Here is a 13,051-nt window from a genome sequence, read left to right on the forward strand (position 1 = left end):
CCTCCCCCGCCGGCGGTGCTCCCAGGAGCCGGCCTGGAGGCAGGTGGGAGCGGGCAGCAGAGGGGAGAGGGAAGGACTGACCTCTGGCAGCAGCAGGGCTGGCCTGCGCTGTTGGTGGTCTGTAGGCGTGATCTCTCCAGGGAACGTGGTCTGCAGTGGAATGCTTGGTTTTGCCAGGAAGTGTTTTTGTATTTGTTATTATGGCGTGGAGTTGGTTGGTTGAGGTTTTTGTTGTTTGTTTCTTCTCCCTTATTTTTTTTCCTCTCTCTGCATCCATGCTTTGACTTTTGCCTACTATCATAGTTAAGCAAAAATACGAGCTGTCAGTGTGGATGGGTGAGAGACAAAGTTAGTGCTTACGATGAGCTGCTTAGGAAACTTGTTCTACCATACTCTGAGAAGGTTCTGCCCTCCTGACAGTGGAGTTTTGCTCTCATTTTGTGGCACTGCACATAGCCAGAGGAGTCATTTTGGGGCCCTAGATTAAGTGATATCTTGTGAAGAAGATGTTTTGGTAAGCACTGAACAGTCCATCTACATCATCTGAAGGTGACCAACTTGATAATAATTCAGAGCAGGTTTTTTAATGGTGCTTTTCTGCTTTTACTGGATCTATATTTATGGGCTTTTCCGTTTATAGTAGGTTTCACTGAAGAACAGGTTAAGACCTTGCGTAATAGCAAAACAAGGTCAGTGTGGCAGTAGCAAACCTTCCAAAAAGCATTGCACCAAGTAAAAGTTGCTTGTCATAAGTGTGTGTACAGTGACCCTTGTACTCCTAGTGTTAGACTGCTTGAAAATGGTTTGTTAATAGAGAAAACTCCCCTTGAATGTTTTATTTCACAACAGCTTCTTAATAAGTGGTTGATTAAATTTAAGCCAAGATAAAGGGAGGTCCTATTATCTATGGATTAGTTCTCCTTTTGCTTTTATTTTATTTACAACACTGTAGTTAGACTGCATTACTAATAGCATTGTTCTTCAGCGTTGATTTTTTGGATGCTGGTGAACAGATCTAAGCTGGGAATTTATTTAGACATGTGTATCACTAATTTGTGTTAAAGTGATGCCTGTTTTCACATACACAGATACCTAAAAAGTGTTTCTTTTCACTTTGAGCAGATCCTTTGTGAATTACTGTTCCTGCCTGTGTTGGGCATTGTTTGTGCAACCTATCTTGGTTTTTTTAAAATTAGTTTTGATTCTGAAGCATTCGATCCTTGCTTAGCAGTTGAGAAGGCCAGCACATATAACTGGTCTGGGTTTTGTGCACTTCTCATTTGTGTGGCTTTTCAAAACAAAGACAAAAAAAGATTTTCTTGGACTTGGGTTACATGAGGCAGTATGTGTATGCACCTCACATGTGATACTCTCTGTTGCAGAGGCCTGAGGAAGCCTTAAGGAAATTTTCAGCTTGTTGCTGTGAGATAAGTGTGCTTCAAAACAGTCTGAACAGTTCTTATTTTTTCCCCCCATTGTCTTTTGGAGAACTGCTTTGAATGTCCTGGTGAGGGGCAAAGAGATACTGTTTGCATTCTGAGAAACTTCTTTCTGACTGATCATCTTTTGATCATTCAAATGGCTTTTTCTTTTGAAATTAATAAAAAAGGATCATTGCCATTGATCCAAATAACTTTTGACTGGTACAGTGGATAATATATCTGTAAATCATTTATTTTGATGAATGTTAAACACAACTAGAATCTAAGCCAGAGTGAAGATCCAAGAACCTCGCTTTCGTATGTGATGCAGAAATTACAGTCTTCTCTTAGGATAGGCAAACTATGTATGTGTTTGATTAACTGAGGTATTAGGCATTTCTTTGTATGTAAATGATTTTGTCAATACATCTTCAGTCACAGTTAAATTTTGTTTGGTTTCTTTTTCAAATAGTAACTTTAACTAGGGAAGTATCTTATTCACTTAGAATGTAATTAATTAACTTGAAACATGCCCTCCTTCAGTGTTACATCAGGACATTAGAGGTTCTTCCTTTCAAGTGTATTTTTCTATCACAAGAACAAACTCAGCAGCATACAGCTTTCCCAGATGCTTCTGTTGAATGCAGTAACAAAGAGTAAGCATGGTTTATTTGGATTTTTTTTTCCTCTTGACTGGAGGTTTTGTTTACTATTTATCTGTTTGTTTACTTTTATATTTTGTTCTTATAAAAGACTTAGAACTCCTGGGGGAAATAATGTTTTACTTTGAACCTCCAAGGTGTTTGTGTTGAATTGGTGCATTTTTCTTAACACAATAATTTTTGTGTAGCTTTTGTCTGAATTGTGATCTGGGTAACAAATTCACTCTTGTTTTTAACTTTTTTTTTTTTTGTTTAAACTAGGTTTGGGCAGAGCATATGCTCTGGCTTTTGCTGAAAGAGGTGCTTCAGTAGTTGGTAAGTTTTATCTTAACTAACTTGATCTAGGCAGTAACCTTTGCCTTTTCACATAGCTTGCATTCAACAGTCCATGGCCTTTTTGACAGTAACCTTTGCTATTTAATGGTTTTCTGTCTTATCTTTTGCTGTTTAAATTTTGCTTCTAAGCTTTATTTTCTTATGAAACAAGTTGCCTAAGTTTGTCCAAGGGCTTACCTTTGCTGGAAAGCCTGTTGGAGTCAGATAATTTCCTAGATTTGACTTTCATCTGTGCATACAAGTCTTTACCACAATCTGAGGCCAGAGAATGTGTTGTCCTAGGTAAATACTGCTCAGAAGCTTCCAATATGACCATGTGAATATGCGAATATGTTGCCTTATAGTGCCTTTATAAATTTTATATCGTTTATAAAATTTCATAAAAATTATTTGGTTTTACTTCATTGATTAAAAATGAGTGTGTGTAGACAACTATAAAAAAATATCTAGGTTGTTTTTTCTTTTTTTTCTGGTAATTGCCATCTTTGATACTTGCTGTATTTACCATGGACGTGAATAATTTATGTTGAGTTCTTATTTAGCAAAAATTATGTCACTAAAGCAGCCCAAATATTTTGTGTTGACTCTCTGTAGCTGGTGGTGGTCTGGCTTTCCAGAATGATCTGAAAGAAAATGCATTCTGTTGCCTGATCACAGCTAATGCTCCTTTATCTCTTGGCCTTATTGTGTAATAACTAAACAGTAAGTTAAGAATTGACTGTAAGGGCAACTTCTTGTTTCCTTTTGGAAACTTCACAGTTCAGCTTGTCTTACAGTATTACCTCTACATGCTTGTATTTGTTTCTCTTGTTCTCTTACGATTCTGAATTCAAAGAGTTGAGAAGTTACTTGTATAAACATTTAGTGTTTTAAAACTGGAGCAGATTGAGACTTATGCCTTGTGTCTTTAAAACAAATTCCCTTTTTAAGTTATGGAAATGAAGGTATGTTGTAAGAACATACCTTCAAACCAAATACTCCAGAAGAATGTTTTCAGTTGGAAGGATAATGCTAGGTTCCAACATGGCACCTTTGTCCAGTCCTGCATCTCTGTTGAGTGAGTGGCCGTTGGTGTGTTAGACTTACAAGAGCAAGCTAGGTGGAAAACTCCCTGTTCTCATCAACCAAAGGCTGCCTGCTACCACTATTTTTTGTCATTCTTTCTCTCTTTCATGCCTGTCATCAGGAAAAGTTGAAAGCAGGAGGAAAGGATCGTTTGCTTTTTTCTTGCTTCATATGTCATGTCCTGACCTGCTGTTTCTTCCAGTCTGAGGGCTCTTGTGTTGCTGTTTCAGTTTAGCTTAGAGTCATGCTTTTGAAACATCTCTCCTGATACATTATTTTATTTGTATTTTTGTTTGCATAGTGAAATGGTAGTGAATTACATGAGTCCTTTATAAAACAAACTGGAAGATGCAATCCAGAAGCACACCTACGTTGTTCATGTGTGTTTGGTTTGTGACGCTAGACTACAGCAAGAAATGAGCTGGCTTATTTTTAAAAAAACTTGCGCTGTATGTGTCAGGTCCTCAGCACCGTTTCACCCTTCAGGCTTGCTTCTGCTGCTCTGCTAATGACACACTCATAGCCTCAGAGGAATTCTTCTCTGAGGTTCAGACTATAACCATGCTCTGTCACAACTACTGCAGTCTCTGGCTCTTTTCTGCTGTATGTTTTCAACTGAAAATTGCATGATGTAAAGCTTGGGCTTAAAATAATGTTATTTGTCTATTTTGTTGTTAGGGTTTTTTTTCATTGCTCTAACACTCTCTTGGAGTTATTATTTTCAAAGCCTAGAATAGCTCAACTCTTTCTTGCATACTCATTTTTGTTTCAACTCCATTAGTGCCTGTGCTTGGCCTAATGTACTTTTTTGCCCCTGAAAATTTTCCCAAATATTTAATTAAATTTTTGTCAGCAAAGTACTATTGAAGTGTAGGATAAACATATATAAACTTGTTTGTGATAGAGAGCTGTAAGGTCTTAACAAGACTGAATGGTTTGTATATATATTTACCACCAAATTATTCACTCTTCTTTCCCAGGACAAGTTAGAAATTCTAGTGTTGTTCCTGACTCACTTTACTTTAATATCATGGATGTTGCAGACTGACCAGTCAGCCTGTGTTGTCTATCCTAACACTTCACTACACTTAGAAATCTTCCTTAGTGCCTCACTTGAATTGTGTTACCTGCATGTTTGGATTGTTAGATATTGATCTGTTAGCTTGGAGATTCTGTCTCCTTTCTTTTTTTGCATCAGTCTGTTAAGGTACTTGTACTTACTGCTTCAGGCTGGGCATCTTTGGGTCTGGTTTGATGGTTGATTGGTTTTTTTTGGGTTTTTTTTGTCATGTTGTATCTGTCCCATTTTGATGCTCTCTTCTTCTGGACTTTGGCATGTTCATTTACATAAATTTTCTGCAGTATTTCTACATTTCTCTTGAAGTGCTGCTCACAAAGCTGCATATAGGATTCCAGATGAGACTTCTTGATCTGGGTAATATAGAATGATTTTGTGATGTGTCATGCAAGCTGTGTTCCTGTTTACATGGAGAGTTTAAAAAAAAAAAAAGCATAAAGTGGGTCTATTTCATTCTGTGCTAATACAACAGACTTGCCATTGCTGTTTATCATCAAGACCAGCAAGAGCATCCTGCATATTTTGTGGCTTTCACTGTGTCTGGCTTCTTGAGGTTAGGAGGCAGAAGCTGGAATTCACCATTTCAAAAGATCATTTAGCAAAATACCAGTGTTGCATGTAAATTCAGTCAGTTCTGGCTTTCTTACAATTCCAATTTGAACCCCTTTGAACAAAACTTCCTACCATTTTTTGAAGTTCTTTGTCCAAATACAATGTTTTTGGGATTTTTTGGGAGTGTTTTTGTTCCCCTGGTAATTCCATGAAGCTGTTGGATGTGCAAATACAGGAGTGCAGCAGAGTGTGGCGATGGTACGTTCCAGCTGCTGTTAGTGATGTGTCCCCCAGTGCGGAGAGCAGCCCGGAACAGCTCTGTGTGTCAGGTGGGCCTCCTATCCCACAGGAGCAGGATCTGAAGCTCCAGAGCAGGCACTTCTCACTTTGTTTAGACTGCTGGATCTCTTATTTAGTGGTGTTGACTAGTAACAGTTTGGCTACTCTATTAAACAGGAACAAAGTCTTCATAGTCTTGCTTACAGTTCATGCAATAGTTAGAGACTGGAATAAATTGCCTGTGATTGGGGTATAATCTAGATCTTAATCTCTGAGCTACAACACAATTACAGAGGTAGCCTGGGCAGGGCAAGCAGGTTGAATACATGGTGGAGGGGGAAAAAAAGTTCTATTTTCCATGTTATTTAAAGAAGAAGAAATAATATATGTTGCACTGCTTTTAAAAAAAATAATCATGTGTCCTACTATTTTTTTGTTGTCGTCTCTGGTTTTCAGTAAGATCCAGATGCAGCAGTCTTTATTAATACTCCTTGTAACCTCCAGTGTGATAATGAGGTAAGGACAGACCATGAAGTCTTGAGTGTTAACAACAAAAATTTCATTTCTTTGTCATGCACAGTGAATGATCTTGGAGGTGATTTCAAGGGATATGGCAAAAGCTCCTCAGCTGCTGACAAAGTTGTCGATGAAATCAGAGCAAAAGGAGGGAAAGCAGTACCCAATTATGGTATGTTATTTTTCCAGATCAGTGTAATGTTTTATCTGTAGGAGTAGTGGACATGTTAAATAAAAAGTTGATGTTTCTTAGTGAAAGACTACTACCAGCTTGGCAATAACATATAGATTAAACAAATATAATATCATATGGAGTGGGAAGACAGATGCTAAAAGCAAGTGCATCAATTGCTTCTTTTAATTAAGATTTGTTCACTAATGCCCTTCTCTGTTATCTGATTTTTTGACATTGAAGTATTAAGCAGCTGTCCATCTGGAGTTTTCAGCAGCAAAATGGGAATGGATGATTCTTGCTTGGTTTGCTTCATGTTTTTCTTGCGATGGCAAGTGTTGTGCCATTTAGCCTTACTTTGTGGGATTTGCTTTAGGCCACGTGCAGATAATGGCTGAATTTGAATTTAGTTTTCACTGGGGTTGTACACAATTTATTTTTCTTAGCTCTGTGGAATTAATTGTTAATATCCTGGAAGTGCAGTGTATCCAGTTAATTTTATTTGAAAATTTGTACTTCTTTCTTACAGATTCTGTGGAAGATGGTGAAAAGCTTGTGAAGACAGCCCTTGAGGCTTTTGGGAGGATAGGTACAGTTGCTTAATTCATGTTGAAACTTGTTTGCAAAGGCAAAGCCATTATAAACAGTGCAATTAACAACACATGTATGAACTGTGTGATAACAGTAGTACACACCAATCCCGATGCCTCTGGTCAGTGAAATGTGAATAAGGGGCTTTTAGCTTTTAATCTGAATGGTCAGCTTTTCTGGGTTTTTTGGTGGTTTTTGCTGAAGTTTAAAGCTTAGTATATGATTCTTCTTTTCCTGCCCTTCAGAATTTTGGAGCTCCAGTAGTGGTTAACAATTTCTGTCACAAAACACAGAGTCTATGAAGTGTTACAACTAGCTGCATAGAATTAGCATAGATAATGTTGCTTTCTGTTTTGGAAGCTCTTCTGCTTACATAATGTCAAAATGCATTAAATGAAATGAAAAAAGAAAACCCTGAGGTATTTTATCTAACAGTTAAAGTTCTTTTTAACCATGCAATTGCCACTATTTAAAACCACTTGGTGATTTTAACTCAGGGTTAAATGGCTAAAAGTACATGTAATCAAAGCCAACAGGAACCTAATTAAATATCTGACAAGAAATTGTTATGATCCAGGTTGCTTTATCAGCTTTGTGACTCTAGTTCCTCCAGTTATCATTTGGGCTGCTGCAACAAAGATGGTGGCACAAACTGCATAATTGGGGCACTCTGAAATTCAAAGCCGGCTTCAAAATGGTACAGGATGGTTGCATCCTGCCGTTATTGGATTCTTAAGTGGCCAGCACTTCATAGCTATGCCTCCCTGTCAGGCTTGGTCCCATTGATGTCCCTGTTGGGTTGAGACTTACCTGTCCTGAAGTATTATGTTGTAATTATTTTCCAAGGGTAGAATTCATTAATCAGGACAAGGAACTATAGAATATATGGAATATGATGTGTATGTCCAGTGTTCTTGTCTGTATATATTTAGAAGTGGGAGGAAAATAGAAACAGGCTTGTATTTTATCAGTGCATTGAATTAGTTTCCTTTTTTTAATTTCAGATATTGTTATAAACAATGCTGGGTGAGTATACCTGACGGTTTTGTCCTTTTTGAGTGTGGGCTGTCCCTTTAATATAAACAAATGTTGATCTTGTGTTTGTTTTGTTTTCCTAATGTTGCATTTAGGATCCTAAGAGACCGTTCATTTGTTCGGATAAGTGATGAAGACTGGGGTGAGTTGATTTTAAAATGGCTTCAGAATGTACTTTCTGTGTGAAAGGTGACAGGTACATCCCTCCCACTGGAACAAGAGAGAAGAGAAGGCGGGGAAGGCTTACCTTTTGCCCTGCAAGCTTAGTGACAAGCTGCTCGCGTTCAGTGTGCAAACCAGGTCTGTGCTGCAATGTGTGGTAGGTGTATGTAGTTCCAAAGGGCTTTTCTTCCCACTACTGGTTGCCAAATGCAGTAAGAAGAAGAGCCATGTGATGACACAAAATAGTTTCTATGAGCAGAACATTCCTCGGGTCAGCACTGAGTGGCTGAATACAAAACAGGTTTAAAAGACTCTGAACTAACTAGAGAGGAAAGCAAGCTCATGTGCCATGAGATGGTGGATGGTAGTTAGCCAGTGGAGAAGACTTCTGCAAAGATAGTCTATCTTCTGTAGTTCTTCTCTGAGTCTGCTTAAGTGCGGGAATTTTGAATGGTTTTGAATTCTGTACAGGAGGGCCCCATCCAAGAGGCAGTGTATGTGGGCAGCCCCCTCATAATCAGTGTATGTTCAGGCAGGCACTAAAAAATGGCTTGTAAAGAGAAAAAGAAAAAGGCCCATCGTTCTTTTAGTAACAGTTTCAGAGTGTGAAAAAAGTGTGTTTTTTGTCATGAAGAAGAAACATGTTGCATTTCAAGTTGGGAGCCAAATCCTGGAATTATTAAACTGATATCAATTTGTTCCTAGATATAATTCACAGAATTCATTTGAGGGGATCATTCCTGGTCACCCGAGCTGCATGGAATCACATGAAAAATCAGAAATTTGGCAGGTAAAAATGTGTCTTCTGTTTTGCGATTTTCAGTAGGGTGTAACAGACTGATGCATGCCCAAACAGTGAAGGAAGAGTCTTGCATTCTTTTCTTTCACTTTCTCGGGGCTGAAGCAAAATAAGTTGAAATGTCTTTTCTGACTATCCCAAACAAAAGTTGTAAGACTATAAATATACCATTTCTATTAATGAGGACTGGTTAGAAGCATTTGTTACTTGTGTGTTATGGCAAGTTTAAGGGACTCTTGTTGTGCTCCTTCTTATTCAAATGACTGGTACATGCAGTTCTGCTTGTAGGTTGTGGGTGTTTTTGTTTAATGTTGGGTTGTTGTGGGTTTTTTTGTTTGTTTGTTAGTTTTAACTGTTTAGGCAAATGTACTTTTCTTAAAAGTTATGGGATTGTTCTTAGTCTGTTTTGGTATGTATTAACTCAAAAAGAGTGCAGTGAAATCAGATCTTCTAAATTTTTTCATTTTTGTGGTTTTATCAAAAACCTTATCAAAGCACTGATGTGATTATATTAATCTTAGCCATACCCACATACTGAAAACTGTGTGAGCTGTTTTCTCATCCTGTGACCTATATAACTTTCGTTCTCATCCAGGGAAGTGAACTGTGAGGATAGCAGAAATCTTAAGTCTGGGAGTTGAAAATTAAATTACTTCTTCAAAAACAGCTTAAGTCTAGAGTTGCATCCTTTTAGGAAAATGCTTCCCTTGTCTTCTTTTCTGTATTTTCTCAGATAACAGTGGTAGTGAGTGCTTCTGCAGTTTATGTATAGACATGTGCCACCTGCAAAATGCTTGCTTTACATAGAGTTTGTGGCTTTTTTTCATCATCATCATATTGAGCCAGTACTTGGAACACATCTCTTTACTTAGACTAAAAAGCATTAGATTATTGGCAGTGAGGCAGATAAAAAGAATTAAATATGTTGATCCCAGCTACGCAGTATGTTTACAAGTAGATTTGAACAGAATCTGATAAGGCTTCCTTTAAAAGTGAATATGTAGACCCATTTCTTTTGAATTGAGATGACCTGCAGCACAACTTTTGCTTGCCTCAAACCAGCTGTGAACTACAGTGGTTTTAGAGCTCTCACGTGAGTAGTTCATTCACCTCCGAAGGAATAATGGGGACAGCAAAGAACAAGACTTTCTTGTCTTCTTCTGTCATGCATTTAATGCCTATTAGAATTCTTTGAATGTGAATTCTGTGAGAATGGACCTTCAGGTATTACCAGGTAGATAACAATAAGGGAAATAATTTTCAGTAAAGTAATTTTCTTCTGAGTGCTGAAACATTATTAGCTGTAAGAATAACACCACCTGAAAACTGTTAGAAATGAAAAGAAATTACTTTTCTCTATACTGGACCCAGTGTCACAGAGTGTCCTTCCTAGTTTTGCAGTATAACTCAGAAAGCCTCATGACTTTGTTCATTTTCTGCTACTCTGACAATGCTTCAGGATTTGTCAGATGATTGCTATCCATCAAATATTAAATAGGTACCTGATTGTTAGCGAAAGCAACAAATAATCTTTTCTTATTTGCATACTTTGTTTTGTGGAATATGGAGACTATAATGCCAAAGCTGGAAAATGCTTTTTTGTGGAATCAAATCACTTGAAGAAATAACTTAATTTTTTTCCTCTCCTCTCCCCTAAGAATAATTATGACATCCTCAGCTGCTGGAATATATGGAAACTTTGGTCAGGCAAACTACAGTGCTGCAAAACTTGGCCTTTTGGGTCTTGCAAACACAATTGCAATTGAAGGTCGGAAGTATAACATCCACTGCAACACAATTGCTCCTACTGCTGGATCCAGGCTGACCCAGACCGTCATGCCACAAGGTGAATCATTTAAAATCTACATGTTCTGATAATTTTTAGTGAATTGAAGCACTACAAACTTTCTTATCTCTTAGAAAATGCAAGTTCTTCACACTTCATATACTACAAATTCATTGTTCCTACTGTATTTTTGTCTCTGAACTGTTACTTGCTTTGTCTGTTGTGAGGAATTCTTACTTTCTGCCACAAGATACGAAGCAAGTTTTCTCATTTGCGAAAGCACTTTCATGTGGCAAGGCTCTTCAATTGTAATCTCTTTCAAGATCCTCCTACAGTGGTGGAAAGGCTTGTTTGTTTCATCACATGTGCAGTCAGGCATGTGCACAAGATGTCTGCACTTGTTACAGTGTTGTCTCATTGCAAAATACTGAATTTTTGCACAACATGTCATGTGTGTACTTAGTGGTTCCATGATCAGCAGGAGATGATAGTGAACTGAGTTGCCTAATTTTTCCTTATTGCACAGGTACTAATCTTTGAATGTTTGAACAGATTTTAACAGAGTATTGCATTGGGAAGTCAGTGTAAGGAACATTTTAGGAGACAGTTGTGTAAGTGTAAATTTAGTATAAATAGACTGGCTGATTACTTTGGCAAATGACCAGAAGAAAGAAAACTAATTTGGAAAAAAAAAAGTCTGTAAAAGGAAATTGCTCTCAGAATATCTTCTGGAATTAGCCTATTTCATTTTGCTCCTGACCTTTTCCCTGATGATAGGCAGATTTCAAAGCCAAGGAAATCATCACATTTGTCAGACTGATAGACAGGCTATTGGAGAGTAATATATTCTGTATGTTATGCACAGATTGAATGCTTGATTTTGTCTGACTGATGTAACCTGGTTTAGATCTAAATACTCCAGGTGGTCATGACTCTAGCAGTCTTATATGTTGTAGGTTACAGTGATTTATTGCAATTTTTTATAGAAGATCCAAATACATCGAGCATGCAGTATAAAATGGAGTACAGTAGCTGGCATGTTCGGAAGATACTTAATCTACATAGGATGATAAAAACATCTCATAATTTTCTTTCTTAGTCATTTTAAGAAGAGTGGGATCCTTTGGTCTCTCTGTAAGATACTTTCAGCTCTGAGGATTCATTTGTTATCTAGTTCACTCCATCCCTGTCCAGTTTTTCAAATACTCTTAAAAGATTCGAACACCTTTGAACACAACTTTAAAAGCATTTTCAGATGTCTTATCAAATTATCCTTGTTATCTGACTCTTTGTCTTCAGGTGTCTGCAAGCACTTACGATTTTTCATTGCTGTACATTCCCATACATTGTTATATATGTTCAACTTGGTGCACATATTGTTGTTCTTGCTTATAACTCTTAAACGCAGTTTGCATCTTCTGTATGGTTGTGGGGTTTTTTTAACTTCTACCACCTATTTTTTAATAATTTTAATAGTGGATTACAAGCATTAATGCTAATAGTCTAGGGCTAGATTTTGAGGCTAAATTGTGCGTGGCATAAAGTGGAATACTTTGGAAAAGCCTAAGGGGTTTGCTATGCACTTACAACAGCCATTTTAAATGGAATTCAACTTCCTTCTACTTTTATGAGACTTCTAAAAATGATATTCTGTTTACTTTAGTTTTGCTACTAAATAAGTACTCACAATGATAAGCTTTCTCAGCTCTTCATCTGGGAAAACCTGGCTATAACCGAAAATGCTTGATGACCTTTAGCTGAGGAACAGCTATATATCTATTGCTGTTGAAAGTATAATATTCTAAAAGGTGAAAAAAGATATTAAGCAAAGTTATTATTCAGACAGTGGACAGAATATGTGATAAGAGCTGCCTGGAAAACCATACTGTTCCATGACAATGTCTCAATTTTCAGATAGCTTTCTATTGTGCCAGATGTCAATGAAAATCCCAAAATAGGATTGACATGTAAATTTAGCAGGGCTGATAATTTCCTGTACCATTTGGAAAAGTCAGCATTTCCAAGTGAGATAATTCTTAAACAATCAGCAGCTGCAATTATTTTCATAATGTCTTGTCTATATAGCTGACTAGCAGACTAAAAGGAAGATTGCTTGGGTACATCTGTGTCAGGATTATGTGTAGCTGGCTTGTCCTTGTGTCAGGCTGCCTGTCGGATGGAAGTTTAGGAAGGTTATCTGGCTTTGCAGTTGGCATGTAACAGTGTTTGCAACAGTTAAACAGGCTTTCATCTCTCTGGCTGAGAAGCCATGTCATGGGGTTTGGCGGCATATATGTATCTCACGAGTTGTTCCTATTTATTGAATCTTCAAATGTTTCTTTTAGTTTGTCCTTTTGTTTCATGACACAACACTATTGATTAAATTCTTCTGGCGCTGCTGTTCAAAAGAGGGTGTTAGATTAAATAATGTGGTGAAACTGTAGAGTACTTCTATTTCATGATTCTCCTTCTAATTTGCTCTAGATCTGGTTGATGCTTTCAAACCAGAATATGTTGCTCCCTTAGTAGTTTGGCTTTGCCATGAGAGCTGTGCTGAGAACGGCAGTCTGTTTGAGGTAAGTTTTTTTTTTACTTTC

At 37.5% G+C, this 13,051-nt stretch overlaps 1 protein-coding gene across 1 annotated transcript in view; it reads left to right on the forward strand.

Annotated features, from left to right (window-relative positions):
• The first annotated feature begins 2,034 nt into the window (after positions 1–2,034).
• The window catches only part of HSD17B4 (hydroxysteroid 17-beta dehydrogenase 4), a 61,469-nt gene continuing 50,452 nt past the window's right edge, over positions 2,035–13,051 (forward strand). The window contains exons 1-9 of the mRNA XM_008629179.2: positions 2,035–2,077; positions 2,345–2,398; positions 5,974–6,081; positions 6,611–6,670; positions 7,677–7,698; positions 7,803–7,849; positions 8,575–8,659; positions 10,327–10,514; positions 12,939–13,030. Of these exons, the coding sequence (XP_008627401.1) occupies positions 2,050–2,077; positions 2,345–2,398; positions 5,974–6,081; positions 6,611–6,670; positions 7,677–7,698; positions 7,803–7,849; positions 8,575–8,659; positions 10,327–10,514; positions 12,939–13,030 (684 nt within the window). The 5' untranslated portion in view covers positions 2,035–2,049. The remainder of the gene's footprint in view (positions 2,078–2,344; positions 2,399–5,973; positions 6,082–6,610; positions 6,671–7,676; positions 7,699–7,802; positions 7,850–8,574; positions 8,660–10,326; positions 10,515–12,938; positions 13,031–13,051) is intronic.

The sequence above is a fragment of the Corvus brachyrhynchos genome, unplaced genomic scaffold, assembly GCF_000691975.1.
Source record: "Corvus brachyrhynchos isolate BGI_N302 unplaced genomic scaffold, ASM69197v1 scaffold90, whole genome shotgun sequence".
In the NCBI taxonomy this organism is placed as follows: Eukaryota; Metazoa; Chordata; class Aves; order Passeriformes; family Corvidae; genus Corvus; species Corvus brachyrhynchos.